The sequence below is a fragment of the Sturnus vulgaris genome, chromosome 20, assembly GCF_052056855.1.
Source record: "Sturnus vulgaris isolate bStuVul1 chromosome 20, bStuVul1.hap1, whole genome shotgun sequence".
NCBI classification, from domain to species: domain Eukaryota; kingdom Metazoa; phylum Chordata; class Aves; order Passeriformes; family Sturnidae; genus Sturnus; species Sturnus vulgaris.
Genome location: NC_142262.1, coordinates 1,110,176 through 1,134,931, shown reverse-complemented (window position 1 = coordinate 1,134,931; position 24,756 = coordinate 1,110,176). Strand labels below are relative to the sequence as shown.

Below are 24,756 nucleotides of genomic sequence, written 5' to 3'. Positions count from 1 at the left end.
CGGGGCGCGGGGCCCGGGGGGGGGCGGGCGCGAGGGCGGGCCGGTCCCGGGAGGCGGCGGGCCGGGCCGGGAGGAGCCGGGAAGGGCCGGGAAAGGCCGGGAAGGGCCGGGAGAAGCGGAGCGGGACGGGCCGGACCGGGCCGTGTCTGTGCGGCGCGGCGAGCCCCGGGCCCGTGGGCAGCGCCATGGCCGAGACGATTGTGAGTGCGGCCGGGGGAGGGGCGATGAGGCAGCAGATTCCTGTGGGGCCGGGACGCGGCACCGGGACGGGGGGCCGGGGCCGGGGCCGGCGGTGTCCGGGCCGGGCAGCGCCCCGAGCGGCGCCGCGGGCGAGTCTCCCGTGCTTTTCCGCACGGGGGTCGGGGCCGTGAGCCCGTGGTGCAGTTCAGCGGCGGGCAGGGGGCTCGGGCCGGGTGGAGAAGGGGCTGCTCGCTCCGGTGAAGGGCTCCCGGCCCCGTCCCGGCGGGTTTGTGCCCGTGAGGGAAGTTGGGAGAGTGGAAAGGGGCTCCTGAGGGGTGACGGCCAGCTGCTTGTGTCCCCTGCCGTGCCCGTGTCCCCGTGTCACACCGGAGCAGTTGAGCGTCCCCTTTAGAACTGCTCGAGTCCCCCTCAGCGCTCCGGGGACAGCGATATTTACATTTGTCCCTTTTCTGCCTGTCCCCGGTGGATTCCCCTCGCCCGTTCCCCCCGGATCTGCAGCTGCTGCCGTGCAGGAGCTCAGGTTTCCCGGGAGCAGCTGGAGCTCCGTGGCTCTCCCCCCTCCCTCGTTACCGGGGCTCAGCCACGACCAGTGCAGTGCCCAGTAACACCAGTTGGGCCGGTGCCTGTGTGAATAACTCCCCTTGAAAGGTCTGATCCACCCTCCTGAAGGTCTAATTCCATCTCTGAGGTCAAAGCTTTGGCCAAAGGTGTTTTCCTTGGAGCCGACTCGTGCCAAGAGGCCGGAGCGTTGCAATGGTTCCCCCATGTCACAGACTCCCCCAGAACTGCTCTCCTGGGTGTTCCCAGGCCCTGTGGACGATGGAAACAGGAGGGAGGAGTGGGGGACATCAGGGTGGGCTCTGTCCCACTTCCCTGACTCAGTGTTCCCTCATTCCCAGATTATCCGTGTGCAGTCACCAGAGGGAGTGAAGAGAATCACAGCCACGAAGAGAGAAACAGTGGGAACGTTCCTCAAAAAGGTACCCCAGGATCCACAGTGCCTTCCCATGGATGGGGCAGGGCTCCCGTGGCTCTGTCCTGTGGGAGATCTGTGTTTAACACCCCTGGCAGCAGCAAGGAACAGCATTCCATGTGGAAAAACGCACTTTGATTGGGGTAGCTTGTGTTGTCCCAGAGGGAAAATAACAAATTCACAGAAAAAACTCCCTCAGCTGGGAGTCGGGGATTCCTAGGGTGGGAACTTTCCTGGGAAGAACTTTTTGGGGTTCTCCCAAAGAAGTGGTAGCTGGGAAGCAGAAGGGAAGCTGTGGGATGGTCAAACCTGCTGTTCCAGCTGGGTTCCAGGCTGGCTCAGCTGCTGGATTTGGGCTTGGAATACGGTTTGGATGTGCTGTGTGTGCTCCTGGTTTTCCAGTCTGGATTTAGAGAGAGCAAGGGAGGGATGGAGTGAGATCTCAGGAGCTCTTGGCTCTGCTGTGATGCAGCTGCTCTGTATTCTTCAGGAGTGAGCAGTTCTCCCTTTGCTTCCCTCCTGGAATTCCTCTGGAGCCGGTTCTTTGCTCCATTAGGTGTATTCCCAAAGGGAATGGGAGCAGGTGGAAACCTTCCCTTTGTGAGTCACAGCTTTGTCTGAAGCTGTGGCCCAGACAGGACAGCATTCCCTGACAGCATTCCCACCTGGCCAGGAAAAATCCTGATGTTTTTCAGGGCTGGCTCAGGGACACTCCCTGAGTCTCTGAGCAGCCTCAGCCAAGGCAAGAGGAGCTCCCAGGATCTCTGGAGCCTGTGCAGAATCAGCTGCTGCTTTCCAGGGCTCAGGTTACCTGAGGGAACAATCAGACTGGAAAACACTTCCTGCCAGGACAAAAGCACCTGGAATTGCCTGTTGATCCGGGGAAGGCTCTGTGCTCTGGCTGAGCTGGAGCAGAGACATGTTTGGGTTTATTTCCTGCTGCAGGGTTTGCTTGGAAGAGGAAAGTGGCAAATTTTCCCACTTGAGGTCTGTGTTTTATCTAAATCCAGGTTTCTCCTACCTTTGCTGTGGATTTGAAGGCCAGAATGTTCACCCAGGGGCTGGGTTTGGTGTTTAGGGGGACAGCTGGAATTAGAGAGGTGTCAGATTGCTGCTTCCATACCAGGAATTACCCTGGATCTGCTCCAAAAGTACTCCGGGAATAAAGGGCTGGAGAATCTTCTCTGTCTCCTGTGGCACATCCTGTGGAAAAGCACCAAAAAAAGTCACTCTGGGTGTGCTCAGGATCAGGAATTAAATCCAAACTGCTGTTAATGTGCTGTGGGATTTGTCTGCCCCCAAAAATGGAATTCTGTGGCCTGAGGAGCAGGAACTGATCCCTGTGAAAGGGTCCCATTCACAGGGATTGCTCTGTGCTGCAAATCACAGCCAGGCTGACAGGAAAAAAACTGCTTTTCATGGCTCTGCTCATGTGACAGCTCTTCATGGCTCATCACATTTGTCCTGTGGGCAAGATCCTGTCCCTGACTCTGACCAGAGCCATGAGGATTGTTTTTATTAAAAAAAATAAAGGCCTTTCACTTCAGAATTTAGGGCACAACCTGGCAAATAGACAAACTTTCAACATCACTTCGAAACTGATGAAGTTCTCAAGGGGCTAAATGTGCAAATTATTTTTTTCTGGGAAGAGGTGTTGGAGTGATTCCAAGTAAACCAGACTTAATCTGAGCTGGGAGAACCTGCCTGGGGAGGGGTGGCTGCTGTGGGAGTGAATTCCATGGGAGAGAGGAGGAAAGGGGGGAAAATGGGACAGAACAGCAGGAAGAGATTGAGTGAAGCAGCTGGGAGGTGGGAATGGAGCTGAGGGCAAAAGATGCACAGAAGTGAAGGAGATGATTGTGAAATTCTGGTTGCAGGAGGATTGGAATAACTTGGTGTGTGCTGGTGCAGCTGGAGCAGGAAAACTGGGATCATGGAGAAGTTTCCCCCTCCAGTCATGCAGTGCTTGCCTGGCTCTAGCTGAAACTCTGCATTTGTGTTGTGTGAGGCAGAGACAGTTCTGGTCAAGTTGTTTAAGCTCCTGCTTTAATCCATTGCTTGTCTTTCCAGGTGTTTCCATCTCTTGTTATCCCGAGCTCAGGAACGGGGGTGAATTGAGCTGAATTTCTGCAGGAGAAGTTCTCTGGGATTAGCTGTGGCTCTGAGCCTCTTTCAGAAGGCTCACACCTCACACCTTGTCCCTTTTCCGTGTGTTCCAGGTGGCCAAGGAGTTTGGGTTCAGGAATAATGGCTTTTCTGTGTACACCAACCGGAACAGGACCGGGGAGATCACGGCAGCACAGAACAAATCCCTCAACCTGCTCAAGATCAAGTGAGTCCTCACCGGGAGGGGAGCTCTGCTTGGAGCTTCCAAAATGGGAAAAGTCACATCCCAGGAGTGCCCAGCTTCCAGTCTGGGATTGGGGAGGGAGGGCCTTGGTGGCTGTGCTGGAATGGAAGGTCCCAGTGACACAGGAGAGGTGGTGGCTGTCCCTTGGGTCCCTCCATGGGGTGTGTTTGCTGTGGGGAGGCTTCACCCTGGACTTCCTTCCCTAATCCCTGCTTTCACCTCTTTGTCCCAGCTTTCCCTGCCTCATCCCCACTTTCCCTCTCTCATCCCCAGCTGTCCTACTGAATCCCTGTTTTTACCCTTTCATCCCTGCTTTCCCTCCCTCTCCCTCCTTTCCCTACCTCATCCCAGCTTTCTCTCCCACATCCTTGTTTTCACTCCTTCATCCCAACTCCCTCCTCCATATTTTCCCCTCAGCTTTGTCTCCTGATGGAAGGATTTGCATTTTTTGCAAATAAAAGCAGGAAGAGGTGGCTCACAGAGCAGCTTCCACCTGTGCTGCTCTGGTAGGAATCTGTGCCACATTCCATGCTCTTCTCACATTCCATGGAACTTGTCAGGGAAGCACCTGCAGCTTTCTGGGTGCTGTCTCCCACACCTGCCGCTACCCTTGTGCTGTTTCCCACCCTGCAGGCACGGGGATATGCTGTTCCTGTATCCCTCCAGCCCAGCTGGCTCCTCCTCAGAGACCATGGACACCTCTGTCTCCCAAAATTCCCGGCCTGGGGGAGCCCCTCAGGTGGTGGAAGATGAGATTGACCAGTACCTGATCAAGCAGGATGGGAAGATTTACCGGAACCGAGACCAGCAGCTGTAAGTGGGGCTGGGTCTCACCAGAGCCTGGAATGTGATGGCCCAGCCCAGCAGTCAGGGAATTTCTGTGGGAACTGCCCTTGGCTCCATCCTGAGTGCCCTGGGGACATTCTCAAGGGAAAACAGCCCCTGCTGTTTTCCTGGGAGGTTCAATGGAGCCCTCCTGAGCCCAGGGAGGAAGCAGATGCCCAAATCCCAGGATTTTTGGCAGTTTTCACTCAGAACAACCATTGTTCTGATGGAGACCCTGGTGCTCGAGCTCCTGGATTTTGTGCTCCTAAAGCATGTGGAATTCTCTAGATGAGAATGAACTTCCAGCATTTTTCCTGGGCAGAGTTAAATGGGGTATTGGGAAGGAATTCTATTTGTGAGGGTGGGCAGGCCCTGGCACAGGATTTGCTGTCCCAGGCAGGAGCACTGTGCCTTCAGATTCATCCACTCCTCATAAAGGAAAACATGGAAGGGAAGGAGTGGAAGTATCCAATGGCAGAGGTTTGGATGTGGGATTTGGGTCTCTGCCTGCTCTGGCTTCCCTTCATCACGTGTCTGCCTGAGCTCTCCATGAAACCAGGGAGTCCCTTTTGCTCACAAAAATGCACCAAAGTCCAACTTCCCAAAGCTCTTCCATGCAAGAGGCTTAGGGAAACAAAGCAGCTTCTCTTTGTGTAAAAATAACACAAAAACGAGTTAAATCCACCCAAAATCTGCTCTGATGCTGCTAAAACATCCTCTGCTGGGAGGGGACTTTTATTGTTCAATGTTAATGACCCAGTTGGGTCCTGGCCTGATGTCTGCACTGGTTGTGGCCTTGGGGCTGGAACCCTCTGGAATAAGACTCCTGAGAAGGTTGGAGGGAAAATTTTAAAGGTAAAACAGAATAGTTTGCCTTTCCCCTTGGGGTTGTCCTCCACGTGGTTTATCTTCAGTGCAGCAGCAATGAGGAAGTTTGTGGGAAATCCTCCCTGACCTTCCCAGCTGGCCATAAATGATGGGATGTCACATCACTGGAGCAATAAAGGCAAACCCACCACTCTGTGGCAGAAATGTTGCCTTGGACTTGGCCACATTTTTCAGAGGAATTGATGGAGTTGTTCCTAGCAGGGAGCCGAGGCCCAGGGGAGGCTGTGAGGATAAAAGGAGTCGTCTGGGCTGGTTCCTGGCTTTGGCAGTGTGGATCAATCTCCAGTGAAGGATGCTGAGTGCTTTAGCATCATTTAACTCTCCCTTCTGTACATTATCTGCCACAAAACATCCTTTAAAAAAGGATCCCATCCATTGTTTCCACAGCCCAACCTCACTGCTCCTCTCCTGGGCCCTTCCTTTGGAAACCAGCACTGACCTCGTGCTGGGGATGTTTTATTGTTGGTTTAGGGTTTTTTTTTAAAGCAATCACCACAAAAGGAGATGTTTTCTCCTCTGTAACTCTACCCAGCAGGACTTTATCTGCCTGATAAACACACACTTCCCTGGTTGTGCCTGCCCTGCGTGATAAAGGATGAACATTTTGGGTGGCTTTTTGTTAAAATCACCCTGCCATGTGGGGGATGGAGAATTGCTCAGAGCTCGTGTAGATCTTCCACACCAAACTTACTCCAGAGAAACTTTTACAGGCTCATTTTTCCATGATTATATAAGATTTATTCCTCCTTCAGTTTCCAGGTGAAATGAGATTTAACCCCAGTTCTCTCTCTCTTCCCAGATGTCGCCATGGCCCCCTGGGCAAATGTGTGCACTGTGTCCCACTGGAGGTAAGAGCCCCAGGAAGGTGCTACAGACTCACCCCAGTTCCTCCCAGTAGGAACACTTTTCCTAGGAATGCTGCCTGCCAAGAGGTGGCAGCTCCAGGCTGGAATCGTTCCATGCACTGCCAGAGCTGCTGGTTCTGGGATCACTGAAGCTCGAGGCCTTTGTGGCCCTGGGTTGATCCTGGTTAAAGCTGGTTTTCTGCAGTAATGAGTTTAACAGAAGGTGCTTCAAGAAAGCTCCTTTCTCCCTCAGTCTTCACTCTTCCCTGGATTTTCTTGTTTTGTCCCCTCTCCCCTGGATCTCAGCACTTCCCAGTTTAACCACCTGGCACAGGATGCCCAGAGAAGCTGTGACTGCCCCATCCCTGGATGTATCCAAGGCCAGGTTGGACAGGGCTTGGAGCAGCCTGGGATAGTGGAAGGTCCCTGCCCATGGCAGGGGGTGGAATGAGATGAGCTTTAAAGCCCTTCCCAATCCAAACCACTCCATGGTTTTCCAGCTTTAGTGACACCTCCAAACGTGCTGGGGCTCCAAACTTATGTCACAAAGCAGCAGCCACCCCTCCCGAGGGAATCCTGGCTGCTCCAGGATGGCTGCTCCCCTCTGCTGGAAGTGCTCTGAGAATCCTTGGCTGTGTTGGAACAGCTGGGCCCGTTGTTTGTTGTTAGATATTGAAAAGAAAAAGCTTTTTGCCTTTGAGATTCTGATTTGTGAGGCCAGTCTGTTCCCGGAGCAGAAGGCCACCATAAACCTCCTCACTGTAAAGCTGCACTGTTTGCATCCCAGTAGTAGCTGCCTTGAAAATGAGCCTGAATTTCCTTGATTGCTTCCACATTGGCGGGGTTGAGTGTGGAACATGCATTTGCTGAGGGATCAGGGTGTTATCAGACAGGTGTGTGACCTGGCTCTGCTCTGTGCCGTGTTTTTGGCAGCCCTTCGATGAGGATTATTTGAACCATCTGGAGCCTCCTGTGAAGCACATGTCATTCCATGCCTACATCAGGAAGCTGACCGGAGGGGCAGACAAGTAAGGAAATCTCTGGATTTAAGGGAATCTGGTTGGAGCTTTGGTTTTTTTAACACAAATGAAAGTACAGACAGATCTCAGTGTTGGACACAAGAATTGAATGGCAAACAGAGGAGAAAAAAACACATTAAAAAGTTGGCGTTAAAAGGAAAAGACAGGAGGGGAAAATTAAGTCTGTCTTTTTATTTTATGTCCCCATTTTATTCCTATTTTTCCTTTTCCTGTGGCAATATAATTCCTTCCAGGAAACTCTCCTGATGTAAGGAAAGAAGTTCCCCAGTTACACCAAGCCTGTTTCTCAGACTTGGTGGACATAAGTTACACAGAGGTGTAACCTCCCTGCTATTCCTAAATACTATGGAGACTTTTAAAATCCCTTTGGAAGATGCAGGTCAAGTCCATGAGACTTCCATTTGAAGGGAATCTCCCTTTCCAGGAAGCCTTGTGCACATTAGAGGACAATTTGCTGTGGTGCTGCAATCTCTTACTTCCCACACACTCCACAAATGGTTGCTCCAAAAACATTTACTGTGCTAACAGCAGCCTTTTCCTCTTCCTTTCCTTCTCCCCCTCTCTTCCTCCCTCGTCTCCCAGAGGGAAGTTTGTAGCCCTGGAGAACATCAGCTGTAAGATCAAGTCGGGGTGTGAGGGACACCCTCCCTGGCCCGAGGGGATCTGCACCAAGTGCCAGCCCAGCGCCATCACCCTCAACCGACAGGTGAGAGGAGCTCGGGCACCTGCCAGGGGACCTGGCTTTTACTTTGGGAAAGGTGACTTCCAAAAAAGCCAACCAGGAGCAGAAAGTCCCCAAGCCTTGCAAAATGGGCTCCAAAATGTCCTGGGTCAGAATTTCCTCCCAGCGTGAGGACTGAGCTGGTGGTGAATCCTGGTGATTAATCCTCCTGCTTTCCCTCATGGGATCCTAAAAGTTCTGAGGTTCTGATTGTTTCCTCTAAATTTCAGTGTCCTTTTCCCTGCTGAGGCTCTTGGGGTGAAGGTGCCAGTGAAGCCCCCGAGGTGCTGGGGGTGCTCAGCACATGCCACGCTCCAGGCTGAGCAGGGAGCCGTGCTGAGGGGTGGGAGCTGAGCAGAGGGAAGAGGGAGGGACCCCTCCAGGCTCCCCCAGCCCTGCTGTGCAGGATCCAGCTCCGGAGGGTGGTGTGTGTCCTGGGAAGGGACCAGAGCCAGCAGAGGACGGCCTGACACTTGAACTTTGTCAAACAGAAATACAGGCATGTTGACAACATCATGTTTGAGAACCACACAATTGCAGATCGCTTCCTAGACTTCTGGAGGAAGACAGGGAACCAACATCTGGGCTACCTGTACGGCCGGTACACGGAGCACAAAGACATCCCGCTGGGAATCCGGGCGGAGGTGGCAGCCATCTATGAACCCCCCCAGGTGAGACCCAGGGCCCTCAGGGGCCACTCAGAATTGGGGAGCACACAAACACCTTCTTAGTTTGGTGTTTCCAGCTGCAGCTCCCCAAGGAAAACTATCCTGAGGAAAGGAGGACATGATTTATGTCCTTAACATCACCATCCATTGCAGCCACAGAAAGAATTTGAAACTCCAGTTTTGCTTTTTGTTGTTTTTTTATCCTTGTATTTAAATCCAGGGTGGCTTTAACGGTGAATTTCACTTTTAATCTTTCCTTGATTCCTGGCTTTCCAGCAGATTCCCTGCTAGTAAAAAACAGTTGCAGCCCTTGCTTCAGTTCCTTACCAGCTCTCTGGGAAAACTGAAGCAGCTTAATTAGATAGAATGAAGTCTAAATGATTTGAAGGCGAAATGATGGAGAGGCTGAGGATGGGTTTGGCTGGAGCAGCCAGAGTCCCCGCTAGGTGGGGCACGGCACCACTCCTCAGCCGAGTGCTCCTCATGTGTTTCCTTCCTCCTCATGGTTGCTGCACGGCTGCCAAGTAAAATCCAACAGATTGTCAGTGGAAAAGGAACAAATGGGAGTGTGGCTTGAGAGCAGAGTGGCGCAGGGAGGTCTCTGGGGTGACACCAGTCTGTGGTGATGCCCGAGGGGAAGCCCAGAGCTCTGCTCCCACCCTCTGCCTCACTGCCCACAGTGGCTGTACTGGTTTTTTCCCCAGTTCTGTGTCACTAACCAGTGTCTCTCTGCTGCAGATTGGCACCCAGAACAGCCTGGAGATCCTGGAGGATCCCAAAGCCGAGGTTGTGGATGAGATCGCAGCAAAGCTCGGCCTGAGAAAGGTCAGGATGTGTCGGATCTCACGTGTCCATGTGTGGCAGGGCAGTGCTCAGCAATTCTCTGCAGCTTCATGGGGTTATCCAAGACCCTCTAGGTTACCTAAATCTTGCTCAAGTGTCAGCAGCTGTTACATTATTCGGTCTGAAACCCAATCCAGAGGATTTTCCCAAGCACAGGGCCCTGCAGGGCTGTGTGGCTGCAGCAGCAGGGGCAAAGCAGCACAAACTCCATCTTCCCTTTCTTCCCCTCCAACAGGAGCCATTCCTGGGAACATTTCCCTGGCAAATGCTAATTTGGCCCAGATGGAGCTGGAGTTTACTCTGTGCTCCGTTTCCAGAAGCAGGGGCTGCCCTTGGATTGTGTTCCCTTCCTTGGTGCTGCAGGGAGTCAATGATGTGTGGGGTTAGGGGTGCAGATCCCCCTCAGTTCCAGCCTGCAGTGATCCCATCAGGATTTCCTGATTTCCTGCCAGCCCTCCAACCTGTGCTGATGTTTTCCGGTTTGGGAGCAGCGTTGGAATGGTGGGAATGCCAGGAATGGATGTACACAAAACAAGATTTGACTTGCTGGAGAAAACCCGCCTGGGAGAAGGCTCAGTGCAGACTGTAAACATCTGGGGAGGGCTTTGTTCTCCCAGATAAGATCCCACCCCTTGCCAGAGGCTGCAGCAGAACTTCTCTGTGTGTTATTTATTTCCATGTTCTCCCATCAGATATTTTTAATCCATGGGACTTAACACATCACCAAGTGCTGGGTGCAGGGTTTGGTCTGCCTGGGCTCCAGGGGAGTTGGGACGGGTTCTGCCTTGGAAGGGTTAATGCTGTGGGAGCTGGGTGGAGATGGATCATCCCAAGGTGTGTGTCCTGTGTGGAACGATTGATCCCAGAGTGTTTGGACACATGTCACACGTGTGTGAAAGGATTCACTCTGAGCTGTGTTTGTACCACAAAAAGCAGCAATGTGCTGTCCGGGGTCAGTGCCCACTCCAGTTTGGAATGAATCACACTCCAGTATCAGCTTTCTCTCAACCAGTGCGTGCAAGATTCCAACTGGGATTGTGTGAGAGGTTCAGACTGGGGCCACATGAGCTGCTGTCACCTGTGGGCTCTGGATCCTGCTCCAAACTCTCTGTAGGAAATGCTGGGGGTGGGAGCAGGTGGTGGCACTGAGGCCTCTTGCAGCCTCCAGCTCTTTCCATGAAAAAATATTCCACAGTGAAACCTAATGCTGCAGGTGCCCTGGCTGGCCAGCTGGCATGCTGCTGCTCCTGGAAATGGGATTCCAAGGAGCCCAGCACAGCTGGGAGAGCCATTCCCTGCAGGCACTGTGCACAGGGCCGACAGGAGCCAAGAACATCGTGTCCTGTGAGCAGAAAATGTCTGAGCTCTTCTGGTTTCCTCTTTCCTTCTTTTTTTTTTTTTTTTTTTTTGTCCTTTTTTTCCTTAAAGCAATGTTCTCCATCCCCCTTTGTAGGTTGGCTGGATATTTACTGACCTGGTCTCAGAAGACACACGGAAAGGCACCGTTCGATACAGCAGGAACAAGGTGAGATCCAGGAGTGGCCCAGCGAATTCCCAGTGAATTCCAGCTCCTGTGCCAGGCAGAGAGCTGAGCCAGGGCTGCAGGTGGCACTGGAATTCTTGGGAGATGGGTTTTCTGGCACTTTTGAAGGAAAAGGAGCTGGAACCCTTGGAAATGTTGGGATTGAGCTGTTTGGGAAGCAGGCAGAGCTGCTGGAGCCCTTCACACCCCTGCTTTGAGGAAATGGTGCTCATGGAATCATGGAATAGTTCTGGTGGAAAGAGACCTTAAAGCTCATCCAGTGCCACAATGGGCAGGGATAACTTCCACTGTCCCAGGCTGCTCTGAGCCCCAATGTCCAGCCTGGCCTTGGACACTTCCAGGGATCCAGGAGCAGCCACAGCTTCTCTGGGCACCCTGTGCCAGGGCCTCACCTTGCTCACAGGGAAGGACTTCCCAAAGTCCCATCTATCCTTGCCCTTTTTAGGGCTAAGAAAACTCCAGGGAGTGGAAGGGAATGTGAGGGACAAACCCAGCGAGGCAGAGTGACTCAGAGGATGTTCCCATGGGCTGGGCTTTGTGACACATACGTGGCTCAAACTTCGACCTCCTCAGCTTCCTGTCCTTGTAAACCCAGTGATACCCATATTTGGAAAGTGAAACTTGATTTTCCAAAAGAAAAGGAAGGTGTGTAGAGGTGGGTGGGACTCGATGTGGGACAGTCCTGAGAGGCAGCCCAGGGAGCTGACAGGTCACATTCTTGTCCTGGGCTCTGCAGCAGCTTTCCACGAAAGCGTGTTTTCCTGGGGTGTTGGTCGTTTTCCTTGGCTGCAGCCCAGGGAAATAGGTCTGGGCTACGTCACCTTGTCCTTTGGCTGATTGGAGTCCGTGCTCTCCCCTCAGGACACGTATTTCCTGAGTGCAGAGGAGTGCATCACAGCTGGCAACTTCCAGAACCAGCAGCCCAACATCTGTCGCCTCTCTCCCGATGGGCACTTTGGATCCAAGTTTGTCACAGTCGTGGCTACAGGTACAAACAGGCCTCAGCCCTCTGGGCTTCACCTGAATTACCTCTTGTTAGTAGAAGAATATACCAAAAATCACATATCCTGCTCCCCATCTGTCCTGTTCAACAAGGGGTTTGCTCTATCAACTAAAATACTTCCTCATTCTTTGTTTTATCCTCTCTACAATTACTCACTCATTATTTATTTGCCTGTTTTTTTTTTACTTTACAACTGTTTAAAGAGACAGAGTTGAGGCTCAGCCCCACCTCTCTGACCCAGAAATCACTCTCTGCATGCAGCCAGGGCAACAATTGTTGCTCACTTTTTGTTTCAAATCCTTAAGCTCCAAATTCTGTTGCCTGGAAGCAGCAGTGCAGAACCACAACACTTCAGAGTTATGGATTAGTTCCTCCTTCAGGAGAGATCTTTACCTCCCTCATGCTGCTGTCAGGGAAACCTGACAGGGGAAAAAATCTGTCAGGGAAAAAAAAAAAATGTTTGGAAACATTTTTTTGGCTGAGTAAGACAGAAGCTCCTGCAAAGTGCTTATGGTGAAATCCTCTGGTTTCCAGGGAGTCTCTGTAGATGGGCTGGGCTGGGAAGGGGACACTGGCATGTGCTGGGAGGGCTGGAGTGTTCCCAGTTCACTCTGTTCTTCTCCATGGGATGACACATGTCTTCATTTAAACCTTCCCTGGAGCAGAATCGCTGGTTCTGGCTCTGTTTAACACAATGAAAAAACCCTCATGACTTCCAAATAACATCCAGAGTGAAAAGTGAAAGTGGGATGGGACATTGCCTGCCCTGAGCCTGGCTTTGTAAGGGTTCCCAGGGCCTTTTTTCAGTGAAAAAGCTCTTGTTTTAGTTAACAGGCCCATGCCTGTACGTTCCAGACTGCTAAACACATCAATCTCTCATTAAATATAGATCTGTATCTCTTTTTTTATATATATATTTATTTATTTAATTTTTTTTTAAACAAAGTGTTTTACTGAGCAAACACACTGCATTCAGGCCTTCCCCCGTCCTGGTCTCTGTTCAATTTCTAGCATTGTTTGTTCTGGAGCAATGAGTGATTGAGGTTACAGATCAAAGGGTAGAAAAGGAATATTTCCTCTTTGCTGTTCCAGCTGATTTCATTCTCCTCTGTTCAATCAGCCCAGCAGGTTCTATTTAAACACTTGAGTCCCTCTTTTTTTGCTGCAGAAATGTATTTGGATAGTTTGCCTCAACTTTGCCTTTAAATCCTCCACATGGATTAATTCCTATTCCCTCCTGAATTCCTAGCTTTGGAAATAGTAACGTTTTCCTACCATCTGCCTCCCTCCTCTCTTTCCAGTTGTATTCCAGGACACATGACCTGATGTTGCTTACATTATCCAAATGAAAGCGCCAAGCATGTGATCCTTCCATGAGCCAGGCTCTTAATTCCCACTTTCCATGTCAGATTTCCACCAAAGCATCCAGTACAGGCTGAGAAAACACTGTTCAGGCTTGGCATGACCAGGTGATCTGCAGCTCAGGGATCTTTGGGAGTGAAACAGGGCCACAGGAGCTGCATGCCTGAGTTTTGTTTGGAAAAGGAGGAGATGCCTGCAGGGTAGTGGAGGGTGATGTTCTCAGAGCCCCCAAAAGGGAAGCTCCTCCTCCTTGGAGCTCCTGGCAGAGCATTCCTGCTCTTCCCTGGGCTCTGTGCTCTTGGGATAGTTGTGGAAATGTGAGTGGATATAAAAATGTGGAGTTTAGAGGAATTCTTGCCATGCAGCACCAGCAGCTTCATCTCAGTGTTCATCACTGTTAGCCTTGTGTTTAATCATGGAGTCCTGGGATTGTTAAGGTTGGAAATGAGCTCCAAAATCAAGTCCAGCCTTAGTGCTGCTCTTCCAGTCGTTTCTGTTGGAGTTACACCTGGGAAATCACCCCTGTGCAGGATTTTCAGGGAGAATTTCTTCATGGGAAGGGTTGTGAGATGGAGTCCCCACCCCTGCAGGTGTCCATGGACGTCGACCTGGGTGACAACATGTGGATAGGTCACAGATCAATCTTGGAGCTGTTTTCCAACCTCAGTGATCCTGGGATCTTTAACCATCCTGTCCTCCCCCAGGTGGTCCTGACAACCAGGTGCACTTTGAGGGGTACCAGGTGTCGAACCAGTGCATGGCCCTGGTGCGGGACGAGTGCCTGCTGCCGTGCCGGGACGCGCCGGAGCTGGGCTATGCCAAGGAGTCCAGCAGCGAGCAGTACGTGCCTGATGTCTTCTACAAGGTGAGGGCTCAGGGCCTTGGATGTGCCCCTGGATCCAAGCACTGATCCTGAGGAGCAGCAGGGAAAATGTGCATCCAGAGCGGGTCCGAAATATTCGATTTCGTACAGTCGTGGGATGGTTTGGGTTGGGAGGGACTTTAAAGCTCATCCTGTTCCACCCCTGCCACTATCCCAGCAGCCCTGTCCAGCCTGACCTTGGACACTTGCAGGCATCCAGGAACAGCCATTTCTCTGGGTAAACTGGGCCAGGGCCTCATCCCCCTCACAGGGAAGAATTTCTTCCCAATATCCCATCTAACCCTGCCCTCTGGGAGTGGGAAGCCATTCCCCCTATCCTGTCACTCCATGCCTTGTCCAAAGTCCCTCTCCAGATTTCTTGGAGCCCATATAGGCACTGGAAGGGACTCTCAGGTCTCCCTGGAGACTTCTCCAAGTAAATGTCTCCAGATAAATACCCTCTCCTCTGGACTCACTCCAGCAGCTCCACGTCCTTCCAGTGCTGAGGAGCCCAGAGCTGGAGGCAGCTCTGCAGGAGGGGTCTTGGAAGGACACGAGATGTCACTGCTGTCCCTGCCTGCTGCACTTTGGGGTTGCTGGTGATGGATGGAACGTCGTTATTCTCTTGCCAGTTGCTCCTGAAGCCCCTCCTGTGCCTTCTTGGCTGAGTTGGGAACTCTGGATCAGGCTCCCTGCAGATGCCAATAGCGCTGCTGCTCCAGCCAGGGCTCCTGGTGTCCCATGAGCAGGAACAGAGGAGTTAATTAATGGCACTGCACGCTGGTTAATTAGCCATCCATCACCCCGTTAGTTATCTCCTTCCTGTCCTGTCTGCTCCTGCTGCCTGTGGTAGAGCTGTCCTTTAAGAAGCACGGGATAAGGAAAGCTGCTTTGGTTTGGGAGGAGTGGAATGAGGGGATTGTGCTCCAGCAATGGGAACAGAGCTGGTCAGGGCGTTCCTGAATGTGGGACTGGGAAATGCTGGTTTCCCTGTGAGCCTTCATGGTTTCCACCCTTTAGTGCCAGGCTGCTGGCTTGCCTTGACCCGACCTGGAAACAAGGAACACCTCTGGGCTGAATCCAGTGCTGGAGAGGCAGAGCAGATGGAATCCTGCTCTCTCTGGAGCAGGCAGCTTCCTCCTAGGAGCTGATAAACCAGAGCCGATCACAATCCAGCAGAGCCGGGTGTGCAGAGGTTGGCCCTGAACGTGAGGAGGATGAGATCATCTCCTGGCATGCCCTGATCCTGCTCTGGAGCAGCCCAGGCTGTGCCACACTCGGGCAGCCCCGCAGGAGGTCCTGCAGGCCTGTGGCCCACATGTGGCCCACCCGGGGTGCTGGGAGCAGCAGGAAGCTGGTGGGTGTTCCCAGAAGGGCTTCACTCCCATCTCTAATCTGAAGCAGGGAGATAAACAAAATGGGAACGGATGGCTCCAGCCTTCCGTGGAAATTTCCATCATCCACTGATTCACTGGGTCGGGCTGCAGCTGATTTCATGTTTTAGAGCTTCTCTCCCTAATTGCCCTTTTCATGGAGTGCTCCAGGATGGCCCTGCCGGGTGGGATTCTCCCTCAGCCTTCAACGGATTTGGCTCTAGGATCCCTCAATTATTTCTAAATGTTCTTAAATCTGTGGAAAGCTTAGTCACTCCTGGCTTGGGAAACCTTTAGGGTCCCATTAAATGTGCAAGGCTTGAGATCAGAGACACTACCTCATCCTGGGATGGTGACAACAGCTGTGTCCGAGCCCTGGTGAACTCCAGGAGGAGCAGGAATCTGGTGGCACAGAATGGAATCTTTGGGGTCCAGTACCTTGCTCTCCGTTTGTCCCCCCTCTGTGCTGACCCCTCCCAGCCAGTTTTGGGGAGAAAGCTGCACTTTGGAGTAGTTGCTGTTTTCTCTGGGACTGTGCAGAGAAAAGCCCATGTGCATTCCCATACAATATCCAAGTATTCATCTGAAAAGCCCTTTAGGATGAAAGGAGCTCTACAAATTAATTCTAATTGGATGAGGACCAGGAGGCCGCTGTTTGTGGAGTGTGGATGTATTTATAGAACAGCCAGATGTGAGGCAGGATCCGTGGAACTCGGATCTGTCCGAGGGCAGCGCCGTGGATTCACCTCCGGCTTGCCAATGGGAAAAGAGACTGCTTCTCTCCCATGGAAATGGGAAAGATGATGGCACTGGCATTGTCCTGTGGTTTTCCTGAGCCTGCAGCTGGGTGATTTCTGTCTTTCTTTACCATTCCCTTTCTGTTGGCCCCTTGCCTGCTGCTCCGAGGAGCCACCCCCGTGGAGTTGGCTTTGGACACGCGGCTGTTGCTGTGCTGGCTCAGGAAGGGAGAGCTCTGCTCCAGTGGGGTTTGGGGTTTGGGGACTGTGGGAACAAGTTCCTTTGCTCTGAGGTGCCTCCCCAGGTAAGATTAGCCAGGAGGAAGAACAGATCCCTCCCGGCCTCCGGGGGTGTCTGGGAAGCATCAGGGCTCAGCACTGGTTCCAGCTGGAACGGGGCATAACCAGCACGTGCTGCTTGGCCAGCTCAGCACACAGAGCTCAGGAAGGAGTCCAGGATGTGCAGACACAGACACAGGTTGGGATAAAGACCCTGTGAGTGAAGATGATGATGTTGCAACAGCCCCTTCACCCAGTTTCTGAGCTGGATGAGGATGAGCCCAGCTGAATATTCCACACGATTTTCCATCCTGTCTTCTGTCCTTGAGCAGCCTCCTCTGTCCATCTGGCTTTAGAAAACAGCTGGATTGATTTGGATTCCACTGAGAATATACCTTGGGTGGATATTCAACATTGAGGGAGTGCAGCTGGGGGATCCCTCCCTGGGGCTGCTGCACCCTGTCCCTGCTGTCACCTCCTCCCAGTCCACTGGCCTAGGAACTCTTCGGTGCTGAACTGCTCCACCATTAACTTCATCAACTCTGGGAAGAGATTCCTGATGTTTTACAGACGCTTTAAAACTCCTGGATAATTGGATTTGGGGGCTGGCTGGCTTTGTCTCTTATCACAGGTATTTGTGACAGCTCAGTGCAAACACGATGTCATCCTCATCTTTGCAGTGAATTGCATTTTCCAGCTGCCTTAACATCCTCCCAGAGTTTCTTTAAGATGGTTTAATGTGCCTCCAGTTTCTTTGGAATGGCGTAAGACAAAAGCCCTTTAGAATCGTTGTGCAAGAGCCCTTTGCCCTCGAGTCCTGCACGTGCTCTGAGCTCTCCTGTGGCTGAGTCCTGGCCTGGCACCAGTGACACGTGTCCCATCCCTCCCTGGGACAGCCCTGAGCCAGGACCCTGCTTTTATTAGAGCCCAGCAGGACCTCTGAGGGAGACTGTCCTACCATGGCATTGGAAATCCTCTTCCTGGGGAGAGCCAGGGTGCAGGGAGTGCTCACTGACGGGGAAGGACTTCCCTGGCTGCCCTCCCACCAGCTCATGAGCCGCCTTAGCCTTAAATGTCCCAGCTGCTGCGGGGAGGAGGATGCTGGATTAGCTCAGCAGGAGTCTCCTGGGAAGGGTTTCAACTCTCCCTGACCTGTCACTTGCTCTTGGAGAAGTCGCTTCGTTTCTGCGCCTCAGCCGCGCTCCCCGTGCGAGGGGCAGGAGTGCCCGGGAAAATGCCTGGAAGTCAGCAGAGGGAAGAGCAAAGCTGGGATTTATTCACACATGGCAAGGACAGATGGCTGCCGAGCTCCACCGTGCCTTCAGCAGAGGGAGCAGGTCGGGAATAACGGCGTGGGATGCGGGATGCTCCCAGCATGGGATGGTGACAGCGTGGGATGGTGACAGCGTGGGACGCTCACGGCTGGCCTGGGACACGGATCCTGAGCCTCCCTCCTGGCTGGCAGCTCCCCGGGCTCCTCATCTGGCTGCTCCCCTCACCCTCCATGGATAATCCTGAGGCCACCCAGAAGTCTTCCCATCCTGCCGAGGTGTCTGTGTTCCCACCCTTTTTCCTGCTCACCCTCATCCCTGTGCAGCTCCTGCCTCCAAACAGTGGGTTGAAAGCTCTAATCCCAGTTTCGATGCAATCTCCACTGGGATGATGCATTGTCCAGACCCTTCAGGCTTTGCTGCTGGATTTTTGTCCAGAAGCCAAATGCTCATCACTTCATTAACCCCTTCCTGGCCTCCCTTTGGCCTCCCTCCCTGGGCTTTGAGGGTCTCAGGCTGAAGCAGTAACAGGAGGGTCCTGGTCATACCAAGCTCAGGATAAGGATCTTTCTCCCAACAATCCCAACTTGATGTTCATGAAGGCCTTTAAAACGTAATTAAATAATTATGGTGGTGGGAGAGTAATGTTGGGGTTTGGGGGGACTGTCCTGTCAGGATCAGGACATGTCCTCAGCTTGAGGGGAACAAGGTTCCAGTCTCTGGATGTCTTGGAGGCCCCAGCAGCATGCCATGAAAAAGCAGGCATTTAACATGGAAATCCCCGGAGGGGGAGATTAAAGCCAACAGGTGCTGGAAAAATGCTTCTGCATATTAGAACTTAATTAGATTGGAAAATGAATTCCAGATGGGCTAATTATGCGTGAGTTGTTGCAGGTCCCTTCATGCAGGGGCAGGATTGTGTTTGGGAAGTTGATTGGATCTGATTTCTGCCTCTTGTGGTATCACTGAGATCTAGAAGCAGGTTGGCTCTGGGGTCCTGTGATCTCCCAAAAAAAGGCTCCACGGCTCCTCCTGCTCCTGTCAGAGCCAGAGAGATCTGAGGCCACAACCTGTCATGTGCAAGGAGCAAAGATCCTTATCAGGATTGCCTTTCAAAGGAGCTTCAAAGACTGGAAGGGAGATGGTTTTTTTTTTTTTTACAGAGGGAACAGTTCCTGGGGACAGGGGGTGCTTGGGGAGGGGATCAGGAAGGGGGGCTGTGCCTGGAGGGGAGCAGCATGCTGGAGCCTGCTGGGGCGAGGTCTGACTGGGAAAGGGATGGTGCTGGCTGCTGCTCCACATAGCTGTGCTGTGTAAACACCAGGGAGAGCGGGGGAGTGGTGCTGGAGTGGCGTTCTCAGGGAGAAAACACGGCTGGGATAAAGGGGAGGGAGTCCTGGAGTCAGCCGTGGGCAGCAGAGCCCTGCATGGTGCTCCCTGGCTCAGCCCATGGAATGCTGCTCCCATCCCACGCAGGAAGAGCAGGACTCAAAAACCTTCAGGGGTGACAGCTCCAGATCCAGCTCCTACCACCCAGAGCCCATGGAACGTCCAGTACAACGTCCCTGACTGGGAATTACGGGTGTATGATTTATGTGGGGCTCCATGAATGATTTATGCCACGTTAAGTGATGATTTAGGGAGAAAACACAACCCCCTCGTACGGAATCTTTAATGAAAAGTGTCAGTTCTCCAGGATTTATTTCCGAAGCGGCGTTTGAACCCGGCGTGTTTGACATCAATCACGTCTAATTGTCAGGTTATGATTAATGAACATATGCCGGCCGTTTGTCTGCCTAATTAAACTTTATGTTCCCTTCGTCTGGCAAAGCAAAACAAGTTTACGCCGTGGGATGTGCTGGTTCCAAGGGTCTGGGTCTGAGTCTGAGAAAGTTCCCAATTCCCAGATGAAGAGTTGGTTGAGGCACTCCTGGACTCACAGATAGGCAGGTTTGCCTCGACTGAGGAGGCAGAGGTGACCTTCTCTTTGAGATGGGACTAAACTCCTAAACATTTAAAATCATGGAATCGTAGAATATCGGGATTGGAAAGGACTCACCTACAATGGTCATGGAGTAGCATCCCACCTTTACACTCTGTGGATAATTCCATGCCCCTCTCTAGTGGTTTGTGACCCCACACTCTCTTGGCTCACAAGAAAACAGAGGTCCTGATTGCAATTACAGAGATCTCCAGCCCCAGGGAGCAGCAGGGAACTGGGCAGCCTTGCACCATCCATCCAGGTTCTTTTCCACACCCTCAGTGATCTGCCAGAGCTCAGGATTCTGCGTGAGCATCTCCAGGGCAGGATCCCTTGGGCTTCACAGCACTTCCAGGCTCAGGAATAATCCAACTCTTTTTCTTTCAGGACATAGACAAGTTTGGGAATGAGATCACCCAGCTGGCTCGCCCACTCCCGGTCGAGTACCTCATCATAGACGTGAGTATTCCCCCAGGAGATGGTCAGAGTGGAGCAAACTCCTAACCCACCTCTGAAATTCCCAGTGGAGGGGATTCCTGAGACAGATTATCCTCCTCTGCCTGCTGCTGCCAGGCATTCCTAGCAGGGAGGTGGCTGCCCTGCTCCGTGGGGTCAGTGTGGTGCCAGGAAACACATTTGTTTTCCAGGAAAGCACTGCCTGGTGCCTTATCAGGGCTCTGAGCTGGCCCAGAGCCACATGGCCGGGAAGCAGCAGCCCCACGGACCCGTGTCCCGGGCACTGCCTAATGAGGAAACTCCAGAGCAGCAATTAGGGATCCATCTCCTTTGAGTGACTCAGCAGGTTGTCCAGAAATGCCTTTTCTTGGAGGAGGGAATTCACTCTCTGGCACGGCTTGGCCGGAGCAGAGCTGCTGCCAGGCACGGCACAGCTCAGCCCCGGGGCTGGGAAACAAAGTTACAGCGTGGAAGGCAGGAAAGCAAATAATTGGGATGCCAGATGATATTGCTGGAGTTGGAGGTGGTGCCAACAACCATTAGATCCACCTGGAGCAGCCTCTCTGGTCCAGCTGCCCCTGGCACAGGCAGTGCCAGAGCAAGGGAGTTCCTGCAGGAGTGAAAGCACCTGTTCCTGGGATCAAAACAGAGGGATGGAACGAGCATTAGGATCCCCCCAGGACCTCCCTCCAGCAGCAGCTGCCTGGCATAGGGCACAGCTGTGCCAGGATCGCTGTATCCCAGTGACCTTTGCAGAGAGGGATGCTCTCCATGGCATCTGTCAAGACCAAACCCATCATGTCCCTCCAGCTTCCTTAGAAAGGGAGCCAAGGGCTGTGGTGATGGAATATCACTTTAAATTCAATTCACAGCCATCAAATCCCTGCAGGGTTCCTCACTGTTTGGCTGAGCTGGGATCATGGCCATGGCTGTTCTCATCTATCTGGACTTCCTTCCCACATCCCACTGCTCTCTGATCATCCTTCCTTGGATTTTTTTCTTTTTTTTTTTAGATTACTACAACTTTCCCCAAGGATCCAGTCTACACTTTTTCTATTTCTCAAAATCCATTCCCCATCGAGAACCGCGATGTGCTGGGAGAAACTCAGGTGAGAGGCAATTCCTAACAGAGCCAGGTTCCATAGGGATGGACTCTGCCTGCCTAGTGCTCACTGACATCTGCACAGGGACAGCTGTGCCCTCAAGTCACCCCTTCCTGCCCTCAAGTCACCCCTTGCTGGCTCAGCTTGCCAAGGTCCTTCCTGCACAGAGCAGTGTCTGCATGCCAATGCCGACTGCCGGCCGGTGCTGAGCTCCTGCTGGATCCACGATGGGATCAGGGCTCCCTGTGCCTGCCCGGCAGCTCCAGCCCCATGGTGACAGCACAAACCTGCTGGCACTGGGGTCTGTTCTGCTCCCAGAGTGCTGCCTTCTCTTCCTAGGTGGAATCTTTAAGCACAGAAGGCTGTTTATGCAAGAGGTCAAGGCAGAGGATGGGGAGGAAGGGGCTGCTCTGTCCTCTTCTCCCTCTTTTCTGTAGGAACAAGGCTGGAGCTGCCTGGCTCCCCCTCAGCACCTCTTGGATCTGAGATCAGCTCTGTGGGTGCCAGGGTTGGTCAAGAGGAGCTCCTGTGGGTCCAGAGATCATTTTTCCTGGAAGTTGTTAGCTGCGATTCAGCCAGAGATCTGATTTTGGGAATGTCCCTGCACATTGTAGACAATATCCAGAGGGACAGGAATATCTGCAAGTGTATCCAAATAGGAATTGACTTCTCTTCATTACTGTCCCCTCTCCCCAGGACTTCCACAGTTTGGCCACGTACCTGTCACAAAATACTTCCTCCATTTTCCTAGACATCATTTCTGATTTCCATCTGCTCCTCTTCCTGGTCACAAACGAGGTCATGCCTCTGCGGGTACGTAACGGGGCTGGGGGGTCCTGTCCCCACACCATCCCCCCATCCCAGGGCCCTCAGCCCCTCCAAGGGTCCCTTAAGTGAGTGGAGGTGACCATTCCTGCCATCCCATGACCTTGTGCAGGGCTTTGTTCTGGCTCTTGCCGACCAAGCTGTTGGGAGAAGGTTTAAAGAGTTTTAAAACCTTTTTAAAACTCTAAACACAAAGCCCCTGAGCTGCTGGGAGCACTGAGGGGGGTGGTTGTCCACATGATCCCAGAGCCAACTTGGCTGCAGCTCCCAGAGCTGGAAATGTTTTAAAAAATTATCTCAGAATCAGGAATTCGGTGGGAACAATAAGGAGATCAGAGCCCCCAGCACTCAAGGCTGGCCAGTGAGGTCCTGGCTGTGCAGCTCTGCTGCCCTTGGCCGGGCACCGGGGGCCTGGCGGCTGCCCCGGCACCGCCGGAGCTTCCTGGTGAGATCCAGCTGGGCTGTGCTTGCCAGAGGCTGCACATGTGCGAGGCAGCCGGGATCACCATGGGCAGCTGGAGATCAGGATGGGAACAGGGATGGGGGATGCAGTGCTCCAGCGTGGAGGGATTGCTCCTCTGGGAGTTGGGACTGGCCCACGGTGCCAGGATAGTGGTCTGCAGGGGTAGGGAATACCTGCTGGAAGCAGAGGAAAGGAGGTTTGGGCGTGTTGGGATCTGTCTGAATGCCAGGGAGCAGAGGGATACACAGGGGCACCCCAAAAATGTTGGGAAAGGGGGAACAGCTCAGGTTCAGGGTCCTGCCTTGCACTGGAGGGGTCCCCAGTGCTCATTTCCCACCTGTGACTTCCAGGACAGCATCAGCTTGTTGCTGGAAGCCGTGAGGACCAAAAATGAGGAGCTTGCACAGACCTGGAAAAAATCGGAGCAGTGGGCGACCATCGAGCAGCTCTGCAGTAAGAGGGGGGTCCCTGGGGCAGGGTGTCCCTCAGGGAGGGGGTCCCTTGTCCCTTGGCAGAGCTGGCTGGGAGTTGTGTGGAGCCACTCCCAAGCTGCCACAGAGGCTGCTGGAGGCTTGTGGGGAGGAAGCTGTTCCATGGTCATGTAATCATGGAATAGTTTGGGTTGGAAGGGATCTTAAAGCTCATTCCATCCCCTACCATCTTCCACCAGACTAGGTTGCTCCAAGCCCCTTCCAGCCTGTCCTGGAACACTTGCAGGGAGGGGCAGGGCTGGCGAGGGGGGCAGCAGGGTGGGCTGTGCAGAGGGATCCCAGCACTGCCCCGGGCTCTCTCCGCAGGCACGGTGGGTGTCCCGCTCCCGGGACTGCAGGAATACGGCGCCATGGGGGGCTCGTCACACGCCGTGGCCGCGGCCATGTGGCCTTGCCAGCACTGCACCTTCATGAACCAGCCGGGCACGGACCACTGCGAGATGTGCAGCCTGCCCCGTTCCTAGCCCTGCTCCTGCCCGGAGCCACCCGGAGCGGCCGGGCAGCGCCTGTCCCCTCCCTCTCCTCCCTTCAGCTTCCAGCCCGGGCTGTGGAGCCAGGCACGGGTGGCTCCAGCCCCCCGGTTACTCCTCGCTCCCTTTTGGGGGCTCCCAGCCCGGACAACCAACGCTTTCCTCAGCCTATGCATGGGCTGACCCCCCACCATCCTCAGCTGCTGCCAGCCTGCCCTGGGGGAGCTGGGGGGCTTAGGGAGCTGCCCGTGCCCACTTCCTACCCAAGGGGAGAGGGAGGCTTTGGCATCTCCCTGCCCACAGCTTTGCTCTCATTCCCTGCCCGCCTGAGTGCCTGGATCCCGACAGCTCTGGCACTGACCTGCCTCGGTGGCACAGGCAGGTGGCTGTGATGTTCCCAGAGCAGGACAGGCACCCCTGGACACTGAGCATGGGGTGGGCACATGCCAGCTCGTGGCTTGGCACTGCTTGGTGAGCTTTGGCATCCTGTGGGGGCTGAGGGAGGGGCGTTCCCTCCGGGTGCCATGTCCCCCCACTGTGCACAGTTCGGCTCCCAGGGATGGGTTGCGGGGCAGCCACGTAACTCGGGCACCCACCTCGCCTCCATCGTGCCCTGGGAACCAGTCCTCCAGTTGGTGCCTTCCCACGTCCCTCCAGAGCATGTCCTGGCCGGAGCTGGGGCTCGGGGGTCTTGCCCCCCAGCCTCCCTTCATCCCCCAGCTGGGGCTGCCCTGGGCATGGCTGAGCAGGGGAGAGGGGCAGGTGGATGCTGGCGGGGCTCAGCCCTCCTCTCACAGGGCCTCTGACCCCCAGGCCCATCCTGGAGCTCCCCAGCCCTGGCTCCACAGGCTCTGGTTCAATCCTGGGGGCACCGGTTCCAGCACTGCCCCGTGTCCCCTCATGGGAGGGGTCCGGAGGGCGTGTCCTGCTCCAGGACAGCATTGCCCAGACCCCAGTGGGGCAGGGACCCCCCGCCCCTCGCTGGGGCTTTCCAAAGGCTTCATCCCAAGGCCCGGCTCCGGGCTGCGGTTGCTTTTCCCCTGGGTGTGCTGGGGTTTGGGGATGCAGCGCTGGGAGCGCCCGGGCCGGGCTGGGCTGACCCAGGCGCGGGGGCTGCAAGTAACATGGAATAAAAGCACCTCAAACCAGAGCCTCCTGCACTCTGTCACCTGTCCTGGGGTGC

The 24,756-nt window shown here is 53.8% G+C and overlaps 1 protein-coding gene across 1 annotated transcript; it reads left to right on the top strand.

Moving 5' to 3' along the window:
- The first annotated feature begins 33 nt into the window (after positions 1 to 33).
- On the top strand, positions 34 to 24,723 carry NPLOC4 (NPL4 homolog, ubiquitin recognition factor). Its single transcript, XM_014887457.2, has 17 exons — positions 34 to 200; positions 1,101 to 1,181; positions 3,394 to 3,506; positions 4,158 to 4,337; positions 6,037 to 6,085; positions 7,016 to 7,110; positions 7,705 to 7,828; positions 8,335 to 8,514; positions 9,250 to 9,336; positions 10,808 to 10,879; positions 11,759 to 11,885; positions 13,967 to 14,127; positions 20,153 to 20,224; positions 21,235 to 21,330; positions 22,021 to 22,137; positions 22,963 to 23,065; positions 23,410 to 24,723. The coding sequence occupies exons 1-17, from the start codon at positions 186 to 188 to the stop codon at positions 23,565 to 23,567; spliced, it is 1,830 nt and encodes a 609-aa protein (XP_014742943.1). The 5' UTR covers positions 34 to 185; the 3' UTR covers positions 23,568 to 24,723.
- The last annotated feature ends 33 nt before the right edge of the window (positions 24,724 to 24,756 follow it).

What these genes read in the sequence shown, in the direction of transcription:
- NPLOC4 (XM_014887457.2), top strand. An exon ending in TGGGAACGTTCCTCAAAAAG is followed by an intron (nt 1,182 to 3,393) that starts GTACCCCAGGAT and finishes CGTGTGTTCCAG; the next exon opens with GTGGCCAAGGAGTTTGGGTT. An exon ending in CCATCACCCTCAACCGACAG is followed by an intron (nt 7,829 to 8,334) that starts GTGAGAGGAGCT and finishes TTTGTCAAACAG; the next exon opens with AAATACAGGCATGTTGACAA.